Source organism: Falco cherrug, chromosome Z, assembly GCF_023634085.1.
Source record: "Falco cherrug isolate bFalChe1 chromosome Z, bFalChe1.pri, whole genome shotgun sequence".
NCBI lineage: Eukaryota > Metazoa > Chordata > Aves > Falconiformes > Falconidae > Falco > Falco cherrug.
This window is the reverse complement of record NC_073720.1, coordinates 41,291,091-41,303,194: the sequence shown is the minus strand read 5'-3', so window position 1 is coordinate 41,303,194 and position 12,104 is coordinate 41,291,091. Positions and strand designations below refer to the sequence as shown.

At 36.3% G+C, this 12,104-nt stretch overlaps 1 protein-coding gene across 1 annotated transcript in view; it reads left to right on the top strand.

Annotated features, from left to right (window-relative positions):
* Positions 1-12,104, top strand: part of LOC102046812 (guanine nucleotide-binding protein G(q) subunit alpha) — a 136,243-nt gene that overhangs the window by 104,080 nt on the left and 20,059 nt on the right. The window contains exons 4-5 of the mRNA XM_055699108.1: positions 3,356-3,484; positions 4,452-4,581. Of these exons, the coding sequence (XP_055555083.1) occupies positions 3,356-3,484; positions 4,452-4,581 (259 nt within the window). The remainder of the gene's footprint in view (positions 1-3,355; positions 3,485-4,451; positions 4,582-12,104) is intronic.

Genomic DNA, 12,104 nt, shown 5'->3' with positions numbered 1-12,104 from the left:
AGCAAATCACTTATTCACCCACCTCTCCTAATACAGTGCAAAAATCTGTTCTTGTGCTTCAAGAAGAGAAAGTGACTTGGTTTTTGTCTATGTAGTACTATGGATGTAGAAGTATGGCATTATGCAAGTAACACAAAAGTCATGATGATGTATTGAGCATAAGTGTGTGGATTCACTTCCACTGGCATTTTAGGAGGGTTGCATCTGACTGAAGAGAGACAAGACATTTCCACAATATATCAAAAATCTTCAGATGTGCTATAAAACAGTGCGTGCAATGGAAAAGAAATACCCTGGTGTCAATTCCAGTGATGTATGCTCTTACCCAAAGAGAACATTATTTTAATTAATTGTGTTACTTTGATTTAGAGGTTGTATGAATTTTAAGAGAGACTGAAGGAGTTTTTAGTGATTTTAGAGTATCTTGAAGAGAGCTTTGTGTTGCTGCTGCAGGCAAAGCTTTCAGTGTGATTTTCAGAAATTGTTCAAGCCCCTTGAAGCTGATGGCAGAATATGATGTTACGTATCCTTACATGGTAACAGGAGGTAGGTGTAACTGATCTGCAAAACTGTTAGCGTCGGTAGCAGAAAATATCCTGCTCCTTTGCTTCAGAGCAACAGTGCACAAAGTTCATTAAAATTTTCTGCTTAATAATTTAATTGACTATTTGCTGTATTCTCACAGCATGAAAATAGCAATAATAAAAGATCTAAAAGTGAGGTTGTGCAACAAATGGGACATTTTCATTTAAATAAATGGACACAATAATATGTTTGTTTATTAAGTTTTAAGTAAGAACGAAAAGTGGTAGGGGCTGAATGTCATTATTCAAAACCAAAAAATGCAGGATGTATTCTAAATTACTTTTGTTGGACTGTAGGTTCTGGTTATGATTTGTCAGTATCACAAAGATTGTCTTTTAAAAGATTTTTGTGTGTGCCATCTGTTTTCTGTGAGATACTTTTACTGGTTTTGACACCACTTCCTTTATTCTGGGTTTGAATGTATAATTCAGGACACTTCTTGGAGCCCAACATCCTTTGGTCTGTGAAGTGAGGGAAATCCAGGGAAAGAAACAGGAATCCGTAAGGATGCATAAGGACTCTTCTGTGGACTGTGTAGGTTCTGTAAGGTGCTATGGGTGAAAAGAGTGAGAAGCTTGCTCTTCAGTAATTGAGCAGAACTTGAGCAGAAATGAACAAGGATGAGGGAAAGATTACTATTTTTAAGGATAAATTAATGCTTCTGGAACTTAATGACATCAGTGGTTTGTGGTAGGACAAAAAAACCACTCCTTTGCCCTTTTAATGGTTTCCAGTAACACAAGTGAGATTTAACTATTTAATAATGTTCCTTTGCACTATGGCCTTCCAAAAATCAGCCAGATGTGCATTACAGCATGTCTTATTAAGTGTCCACTTACCTGTGGTGCAGAGGTGTGGTAACAGGCTCACGATGACTGCAGGCTGAAGCTTGCTAAAGAAACGCAACAAGATGATTGTGTAATGGGCCATCTAGCAATTCATTCAGTTAAAGTTCTGCTGCTCTTGTGAATACCACTGTAGCATGTAATGACCTGCAATGCTTCTTTGTACCCTTCCAGAATACAGTCACAAACCAAAACCAAAACCAGTTTTCTGGGGAGTGGGAGGGAAAAAGAATCAAGTTCAAGGTCTCTGTCAGTTTCTTGTTGTGGTGGTTATGAATTTCATTCACTTACACTTTTTTTTTCACCAACATATTGATGATGTGCTTCTCCATTCTGCTTTTTGTATGAAGCACATCAGGAAAGATGAAGTGCTGAAACCCACAAGCATTTTTCTTATTGGCAGAAACTAATCAGTGTTCTCAGAAAGTATTTGCAGAGTAGTAGCTCCTGAATTAGCTGAGGTATATGGTTCAATACAACTTTCTGATTGTGTGCAACTTTCTCACATACAATGTTTACTGTTGGATTAATCTTTCATGAATAAAATCATAGTGAGGGAGATTTGATAATGGTTTTGGCTCCCTCCTAGATCTAATAAATACGTCTGTATTTTTACTGTAAGGTGGAAATCAAACTGCTTTGTTTCTGTCATTGATCAGGATAGCTTTTTTCACTAGTTTGTTCAGAAGTCATTCAAAGCATCTGATTTGTTGTGTGGGTTTATTTAAAAAGAGCACCTTCACTAATAACTACAAGGAAAAGAACATGTTCAGAGCTTAGCGATCATTTAATAAATTACAAGGCCATCACTCTCCTCCCCTAGAATGAATGAGGGCATCCATTGGTTAATTTATCTTCTCAGTGACTAACACTAGGTCAGTCTGTGCTGGGAGGTAACCAGACACCCCAGAACTCCATTTTCTGCAGTAGGCTTTCTCCCAGACATCTACCATGGGGAGAACGCAAGCTGCCTGATGCACTGATTTCATGAGATGTCCAGCTTCTGAACCCAAACAGGCTATCTCATACATATGGGTACATGCTTCTCTTTTGAAGCATCTTTTTTATGAGAATTAATTAAAACCTTCGGCACACTGGTGCTTTATGGTTGAAACCCACCATTAAGCAATTGCAGAATGCTTTTGTGTTGTAGTTAATGACCCTTTACAAGCCATTTTATAAGAACTTTGGGTTATTTGTTAACAGACTGGCATGTATTTCATGTACTGCAGGCTTATTAAATTAATCAGATGTTTCAGTGCGAATGCAGGACTTTCAGATGCCAGGCATCCCACTAAATAATCAGTGCTGCCTTCTGATAACAAGATCCGGAAATTTTTTTAATTTGTCAGTGGGTGGGGGTTTCCTTTTTTTTAAAAAAAATATTTAATCTCCAAACAGTACCATTTATCCTGCTATCACTTCCTAATTGATAATGATCTATTCCATAGGAGCTGACTATTGCTTAGGAGTTTCTTGTTTGTCTATCCATGCATTTATGTAGACAGTGCAAAATGAATATAAAGAAATATGTTACATATTCAAATAAACTGTGCAATTTTATATTTCTCACACATTTTATAATACTATTTTTCTCTGAATTGCCTAGAATTATGTCATTGAAAACTTTGAATCTTTGGTGAATTTACATGTGAAAGCCAAGCAAACTTGTATGAAAAAAAAAACCACCAGGATAACAACGCTACCCTTTTGTAGAATTTATTTGAAGCTGTGGAAGTGTACAGGAAGAGAGGAAGGAGCACATTTTTATACTTTGTCCCCTCTTATGCCGATAATGCTCTTTCTTCTGTTGTACTTTTTCCTACCCCACAGTCCATTTCCATTCCCAAGTCTTCCTTTCTCTTTCCCTCAGTGGAATGATGGTGTCACTGTCTTGCATTCCTGTTGTTTCTCCCTGTCTATAGCTATCTTAATGATTTGGACCGCATAGCAGATGCCACCTATCTGCCAACTCAGCAAGATGTGCTCAGAGTTCGAGTCCCAACAACAGGGATCATTGAATATCCATTCGACCTACAAAGCGTCATTTTCAGGTAGAAAAGAAGGTTTTAAGACCCACTTGCTTTGCTTTGTTTCCTTTTACATTAGTAATATATAGGTATATAGGGCATTGGTTAAAACTGCATAAAAAGCAATTGTTCTATGTTTTAAAAAATAAGCTAATATTAAAGATGGGAAAAGGATGAAAGACAATTAGGTTTGTCTTTTTCTGAAGGTAGATAATACTGATAGTAAACCTGCAATTTATCTTTTCAATAATATGTATCAAAGTTTCACTGTGGAGTAATAATCTGAAAATACAACCATGTCCTCCTAATTCATGTAAATTATGGAATACAAAGTTATCACTTGTGTACTGATTTTCAGAGAGAGGTTACTTTCCTTCAGAGAGAAATCACCCTATGTGAGTGCAGTTGCTTAAAAAACTATAGAACTGCAGTTGCAAGTTGAACAGCTGTGTTTAGTTAAGCTTAGATGTGTGATGAAGTGAGAATACGCTGCGAGCAAATCTGAATTTTAATTTTGGCTATTAAAAAGCAAATCTGAATTTTAATTTTGGCTATTAAAAATTCTAATAGATATATATTGTACTCTATTTTTCCTCTTAAAATGGGGCAGCTTTAACAAGTTGGTAATTTCACTTTGATAATTCAGGGGGAAAAAGGCAGACCACCATGTCTATTCTGTTCACATCTGTTTCTGCTGAATACACAGGGCATACATACATTGCCGAACCATGGCTCATGAGATGTTTATATCTCAGAAATCTGAGGGTTTTGAAACCCACAATAATTTAAATACAGGAAACACAGACTTAAAAGCAAATACAATTAACTGTCTAGTTACAACAGGTTCCATTAAATATCAATGAGAGAAATTATTTAGAAAAACAAACCAAACTGTGTTTTCAACTGAATTTTTGAATTTTGTCATTTTGTGTGTGTCTGTGTGTTTATGTGTTAAATTATTATGAAGTTGATGTGGATGTTAATTTTGCAGAATGGTGGATGTAGGAGGCCAACGATCAGAAAGAAGAAAATGGATACATTGCTTTGAAAACGTCACATCTATCATGTTCCTAGTAGCTCTTAGTGAATATGATCAAGTGCTTGTGGAGTCAGACAATGAGGTAAGAAAGCATCAGCAAAAAGCACTAGTTTTAAAGAAAAAGTAGCTTGACTTGTCCAGTCCCAGGTGTTTTTCAAATGCATCTATCAGCAGTCATACACAACTGCGGCCAGTGGAGTGACAAGCACCAGAGGGATCAAGAGGCGAGGAGGGGATCAGTCTTCAAATATGTCAGAGCTGATCTGCTCCGTGGATGATTCAAAGAAACCTATTTATTTTCTGTTGAAAGAGAATACAGTTGAATATACAGAAGTGCTCTTAGTGTAGCTGTTTGTGCAGTCAGTGTTTTTTGGCAGAGCCACAAAAATAGGCAGTGGAAATGAAGACAAAATTTATAGATTCTTTGCTAGAACACACCCTAATGTAGTAAACTTTGTGCCTTTGACTTAAAACATAGGAAGTATAATGTATTTTAAAAAAAAAAATACTAGAAGTAGGAAAGTAAATGAGCTGAGGGGGCAAAGCACACTAGTTCCAGCACTTTTAATGCTGTTTTAGACTGGGGAGATTATTTAATGGTTTTGTCTTTCTTGAGGACTGTTTTAAGTTATTGATGAAACTGTTATGATTTACTGTCACTGTCCTATGCAAGTCTTCTAACACATACTGACAGAAGTTAGGTGAAAAAAGAAAACAACTTCATGGCTGCGTACATGTTGATTTCAGTTTGAGAGAACGTTGGCATAACAAAGTAAAACGGGTGTCCCTGGACATTCATGTTTGTATACTGAACTTCATTCAGGCTTAATTTTTCAATAAATTATGGGAGCTGTGAAAGTCCTTACATTTATTGTCTTTCTGTAAAAGAAGAATATCGTTACATTAGTTATATAATCAGCTATATCATTCAAAGCTGAATTTACAAAAAATTTGATGCTGTGATCTGCACCGACTTCATCTCTTGTAATTTTGGAAGCTGGATATGTAGATAAAAAGAGAACACAGTCAGACTTGGCTCATTTCAAGCAAAGCCAGAAATGTCTGGTTCTGTCTTTCTCTGTTTGCATTATTCTTTTTTAACCACAAAGTCAACACAGAAGTATTAAGCATTTTAATTATACAAGTCAAAACAAAGTATCTTGGAAATCACATAAAGAAAAATCAGTTATGATGATTTTGAAATGTTGTTCTAACTATCCAAATTAAACTTTCAAACTTCTTGATGTTGGATATTTATCACTGTGTTTTCATACTGTGTTTCTCATAGGGAGAAGTTCTTGTAGGAACTGTCTCACAGGGAGAGGTTTACCAGGCTCTGGTTCCCTATTAAGTGTATCCTGTTCTAGCTCAGACCTTTGCTCTGGTATGTCAGCTTGGTTTGGTGTGACTTAGAGCATCCCTGCTGTAGAACATGGAGCGGTATTTTCATAGGCTGATTCAGTGGAATATACAACGCTCTGTGTTCTTGTATGCTGAAAGGGTTCGTGCGTTGGGAACTGAATAGAACATCTGACTGAAAATTTCCTTTATGTTTTGGGCTCTCCAGTGACAAGTGATGCCTAAACTTGTCATAGCTTTTCTGTAGCTACTTTTCAACTATGATGAAGAAGATCACTTGTAAAGCTGTTTTGATTTTTCTGTTTTTCACTTTTGAAACACTTTGTGGAGGCAAAAGCTGTAAAACTCCTTGTTTTGCAGATAGTTCTTCCACCTTGCTGCTAAACTGTTTGTTTCTCGTTAACAACAGTGGAAAACTTGTGAACCTTTTTGCATTTCAGTTTGAAATATGTTCATAACTTTAATTGCAACCAGGTTTTGTTTTAGTCATACGTACATACCCTAGGAGCACTTTCCAGCAGCCTTAGGCCTGTGTTACTCTAGCTCTGGGATGGATCCAGACTGTCTTAGAGCTAAGCACTATCTGGGCAGATTAGTTTTGGCTTTCAGCAAGCTGTAGCCTGACTGTCTAGATTTTGTTGTTATACTAGAGCACTGCTTTCTGCCCTTCCTTTTTCCTCCCCTGCATCCTTAAACATTGCAGTCCCAGAACACATGGGAGAAGAATGCGTTTATTTATTGTGTGTAAAGCAAAGCGTAGTTTGTCTGAATGTGGATGTAGCAGAAATATGGGAAAAGTTTTTAAATGTGTTGACACTCTGAATTAAGAAATTTACCCCCCAAATATATTTTTGTTCTTCACTGGGGTGGGACAAACTCAGTAGGGAAGACAGTAATTTAACTTGAAGACTTTGGTGATCAGCCAAGAGATACTTTTCACACTTACCTTTGAATTGTGAAACAGTATTCAAATTCTAGCACCAAAGTGACAGTGTGTGTAAATGCACTACTTTCTTTGTATGCATGCCATCAGTGTGATGCTGTGATAGAACCTAATCCTTCTTTGATCAGTGCACCTCTCATTGAAAGTAAAAGATCTGAGTCTACAGCTTGTAGTGTTCTGCTAGTCCCTTTGCATTGCTTTCATGGCCTGATTAAATAGTATGATTTTTGTAAGATGGCCTACTTTCCTTTTCTAATTAGTCCACTGCATGTTATTGCCTGAAGTCTGTTTGCTCGTAATATGTTTTTACAAAGAGAACTATACTTTTTAATCATCTGTGGCGTTCTTTTTAGTTAATACATTTTTCATTAATCTCGTTTTCATGAGTAAACATAAATCTGTAAGAATTATTATTTTCCATTTGGTGCATGTGTGTTTATATAACTGTTCATGATAATGAAACTGGTTTAGAGCCCTTAAGTGTCTTGATCTGTGTTTCAAAATGCAGTGCCTGATAGATTCTCAGTTGTAAATCCACTTTTACCTTCGTTTAGCTTATTCAAGAAAAATACATTTGGGTTATAAATCACATGAGGCTATACTAAACTGAGAGGCTTCGCTGGTGTCTTTCAAGGGCTTTTACTCACTGGATATATGTGGGATTGAGCTGGGGACTGTTTCTGTCTTCATGCCCGTGGAGGAGTTAGGTATTAAAAGCTCTCAGAAATACATTTTAACTACTCTAATGGTACATCATACAGAGAAAATAAGACTGAGTGTTGAGACTGCCTGTTAGTCAGAGTCCTGTGTAAGATGACACTTAAATGATAGATCCATGAAATTGCACTCCCATAGCAGAGATCTGCAGCCAAGTGGTTGGGGACTTTCATGAAGAAATGCATGCATAGCTGCCCAACTGTATTTTAACTATGATTCCTCTAACAGGCAATAATCAGAACCAACATTGTCTCTCCTTTCTTAAGTATGTGTCTAGATTGTACATAACTAAGCATCTGATTTCATTGCATAAATACAAAATGAGAAGAATTGGTAAGGACAGTATATTTAAACATATCTTTCAATAATTTCAGATGATGTACAGTTTTGAAATGCCTTTGTCGTCTTAAATACATAAAAAAGGATAGGTAGCTAACTGTTCCAAATTCTGCCCTTAATAAAACAGTAAGTCTGTCTAGATACGTTGGTGGAAATGAGGACAAAATTTGATCCAGAGGACATAATATACTAATTACATTAATAGTACTGTAAATTAAGTAAATCGTTCCTCAGTCTGATATGATGTGATGAAGGAGAACATGTTATAAGTTAAATTATCAGATATTTGACCTTTTCACTTTTTCAGAAAATTCTGACAGAATTAGAGGTGAGATGAAAAAATGAAGGAATCATCTCTCTGGTGAATTAATTTATAGTGTATTATGTCCTCAAGGTCAGGTTTTTGCTCTGAATTATACCAACAGATCTGGGGAAGTTTGCGGTTTTATCAAAAAGTGTTGTTTAGAACTTTTCTATTTTTAGAATCAACTTGTTTTCTTAAATAAAGGTTTTTTTCTAGATAAAGTATATTAGTCCATGTTCCAGGATATACTGCATTTAAATATGTATCACAGGTAGCTCTTCTAAACATATAAAATCTCATGGTCTTAGTGCAATAAATGCAAAAATGAGTTCCAGCTTTATAAGAGAACGAGTAACCACTTGCAGTTACTGAGGGACTAGAGACATCACAGTGTACCTGTAAAATCTGGTTTAATAAAAAAAACGGTTTTCATTATCTTTGCAGGGCTTAATGATTACTTGGAAATGGCAGAATGAAGGATGGTGTTTATTGATGCTTGTACGTGTTTTTTCTTCTACATTACTGCACTAAAAGTCTTAAGGCATATATGATTTCATATAGCTTGTACAGGTCTATGGTGGTTATGAAAATGTGAGCTATTTGTAGGTCAAGATCCTTCTTTTTCTGTGTTCCCGTAGGGAAAACAGAAAAGACAGGATACTATTTCCTCCGTTCAGCTAAATTAATGGATTGACAGGCTAAGTGAAATTTCAAAGTTTTCTAAACTATGAAAAAGCAAATGCTGTCTTTCCTGAAGTGTCGAGGCAGCAAAGCTACTGAGACATTGAACATCTTGAAGTATTCACTGATAAGATACAATTTTTAGAAGTAAATCAGTATGAGTATTCTGAACATCCATTGCACAAAATAAATCAGGGGGAGAATGCCAGTTTAGATTATTTTGGTTAGAGCTGATATGTAGAAGAATGGCTGCAGAAGCGTGGCCTTAGAATCTCTGAAGATCTGCACAATTCTAATTACAGGCCTATTCTAATACCAGGCCTGGATTGTGCAGATCTTCAGAGATTCTAAGGCCACGCTTCTGCAGCCATTCTTCTACACTGATACATTTTGGTTTAAAAAAAAAATAATATATGTGAAGTTTTAACAGGATTGGATATAAATATTGCTAGTATTTACAACTAAAGTTTTGTCTGCTTTGACCTCTGAGTACGGAATTTCACTAGTGCCCAGCATTATAAATACATAATATGTATCCTGTATTACATACAAATGTCTTACATCTCTATGCCTTAGGAAAGCAATGTTTTTTTAATTATTTTACTTGTTAAGCAATTTCTTTCCATTGATGAATGAAACCACGTATAAAAGAATTGTTAAAGTGTCTCTTCCTTTGTTAAAATGGTACCATTAATGTAACTTCAAAAACTTGTATTTCATAGGTGGTTTATTTGCTGGGTTTTCACTGACCTTGGAAAAAAACCAAGCAAATTTTACTGTTAAGTTGTAACTCATTTATATAACCTATCCAGACAGGTAGTTTGCAAGCTTTGTAAGACGTTAATTATTAAGAATCCTTATTGGTTATTTTTTTACCAGAAAAGGAGGAGATTCTTCTTAACTAGAGTACTGATTTTTTTTAAAAAAGCTTTTGTTTCAAAGCTGTTGTTAAGCTTTTGGGGTTTTGTTTTTTAAAGCTTGTACTATGTCTTAATACATTATCTGGTTTAGCTGCAGCTAAAATTGTTAGTTTAAACGTAATAGTGTGTAACTGAATTTCTCTTAACCCAGTATTTCCTTCCTTTCCCTTTAATCATCAGAGTTATTATCTGATTTGCATTATAGTGTGACAGAAAGTACCACCTCCTCATAATTCATGTATTTAAAGGTTTGATCCTAGATTGCAGTTCTTGCTGAAAAATGTTTGTAATGTATGAAGCAGGCTGAAATGACTTAAGAATTCTTGAGTTTTGAAAATAATAGCAAAATTGAATCCTTGGCTTAAGAAATCCTAGACACATGCCTTCAAGCTGTCTCTAGTGTTGCCATTACTTCCTGTGTGTCCTCCTTTCACACATTAAACTATTACATAGGATCTGTCTTCTCTGTGATCTTGACAAATGCCATATGGCTTAGTGCACATCCACAAAAATAATGCCATAGAGATCATTTTCCCAGCTTCTTGCTTTTGCGTTGTGTTCATCTTTCCACTGGCTTTCACTTCCTTACCATGTGGAACCAAATGGTTTGTCAGCTGTAAGGACCTGCATCATCTAACCTGGTATGACAACCAGATTTAATGGTTTTTGTGCCAGTCTTGATAGTAATTTTTGAAACATTCCAACAAATACTTTTGCATGTGTTACCGTTCTCCTTGTTCTGAACAGAAGGAGTTACCTGGAAACTTGTCTAAACCTGCTCCATTGCTGCTGCATAGTGTACAGTGGTGTAGCAGCCAGAGTTGCACACAGACTGCTGCTTGCACTGTTGAGAATTCTGCTGCTAAAACTTGATGCCCTCTTTCTATGTTCAGCATCCCATTGTCTTACAGATTCATCCTGAGTTTATAAAGTTTTAAAGAAGTGGCTGTTACTTAGGAGCAAAGGGCAGCTGTAATTCCCCATCAAGTCTTACAGGTTTCTGAGATACAAAATACGAGGTTCATTTACCAGTAGTAGATGTTCACATGGCACCAGCAGTAGGAAAGCATAATATTTTTGAGATGTGAACAGAACCAGTAGATCTGGAAGTGACTCAAGAAACATTTGCAAAAGGCATTGCATAAACCTTGCAGGGATTTGAAGCAGTATTCAGACAACTGAAACAGGAGAGGTGGAAGGAGGAAGGGACGTTTGACTGGTAGAGTCTCTTTTGTAAGCAGTGTGGAGCTAAATAATCTGGAAAGTTCGTTCTTAAAAATGCTTTGTCCAAAACATTACCACCAGGGGATCATTAAAACTGTCTAGTGGCTTAACAGTCTGTAACTACAGTGACCCATAGTAAAAATGTGTTTAGCTTGGTGTTCAGAGATCACAGGGGCTGAAAGATGATGCCTACATATGAGTGAGCGAAGCAGAATTAGCTGCTTAGAGGGGTGGGATCTCCATCCTGGGGAGAGGTGTTCAAAGCTTGACTGGACACAGCCACGAGCAACCTGATGTAATGATGAAGTTAGTTCTGCTGGGAGCAAGGGGTTGGACCGGATGACTTTCACAGGTCCTTTCCAACATAAATTGTTCTGTGATTCTAAGTAGAAAAAGTCACAGTTAGTTAAGTGAAAGGAGTTTTTTTCATTCGTTTCTTTGGGGAGCATCTTTGTGGTCATGCTATAAGGTTTTGCCGTAGTTTCTTTACAACACTGAAGAACCCTACTTTATTTAGTGGTTATATGAATTAATGTAGTTACCTTCACAGTACTTAATTTACGCTGAAGAACTGTTCTCAATTTTATCAGAAGTAACACTTGTATGAAGGCAAAACAGAATATTTAGAAAATTAGAGATTCAGTAGCTCAACCACAACTGCAAACTGAAACTGAAGGAACTTTGTAGGGTGGTTTTCTGCAGTATTTCTGTGCTTCCAAGTATTGAATAAAGGTACTGTGCAAGGATGTCAGTTCTTTTGATAGATGGAAAATTGTATTATTCTTGGGTTGTCCCAAGTAGAAAGGATCAATATTGCTTGGTTTGTTAAAAGGTATTCCAGTTAAAGTCTAATGTATTAAAATTACATGAAAATAATTACATGAAACCCAGGATAGGTATTTTTAATGTGAACTCATTTTTGTGTCTATACAGATATGTAGATGCAAGCATACATGCTCGTGTTTTGAATCTGGACAAAATACATCTGCAAAATAGAGTGTCCAAAGCCTAGCTGGAACTTCATCACTGGGATCTGTTAACGGGTGACAAGTTGGTGCCATGTTCCAGTTGCACTTTCTTTTGATGTGACAAGAAATAAGAAATGGCATGAAGCCACA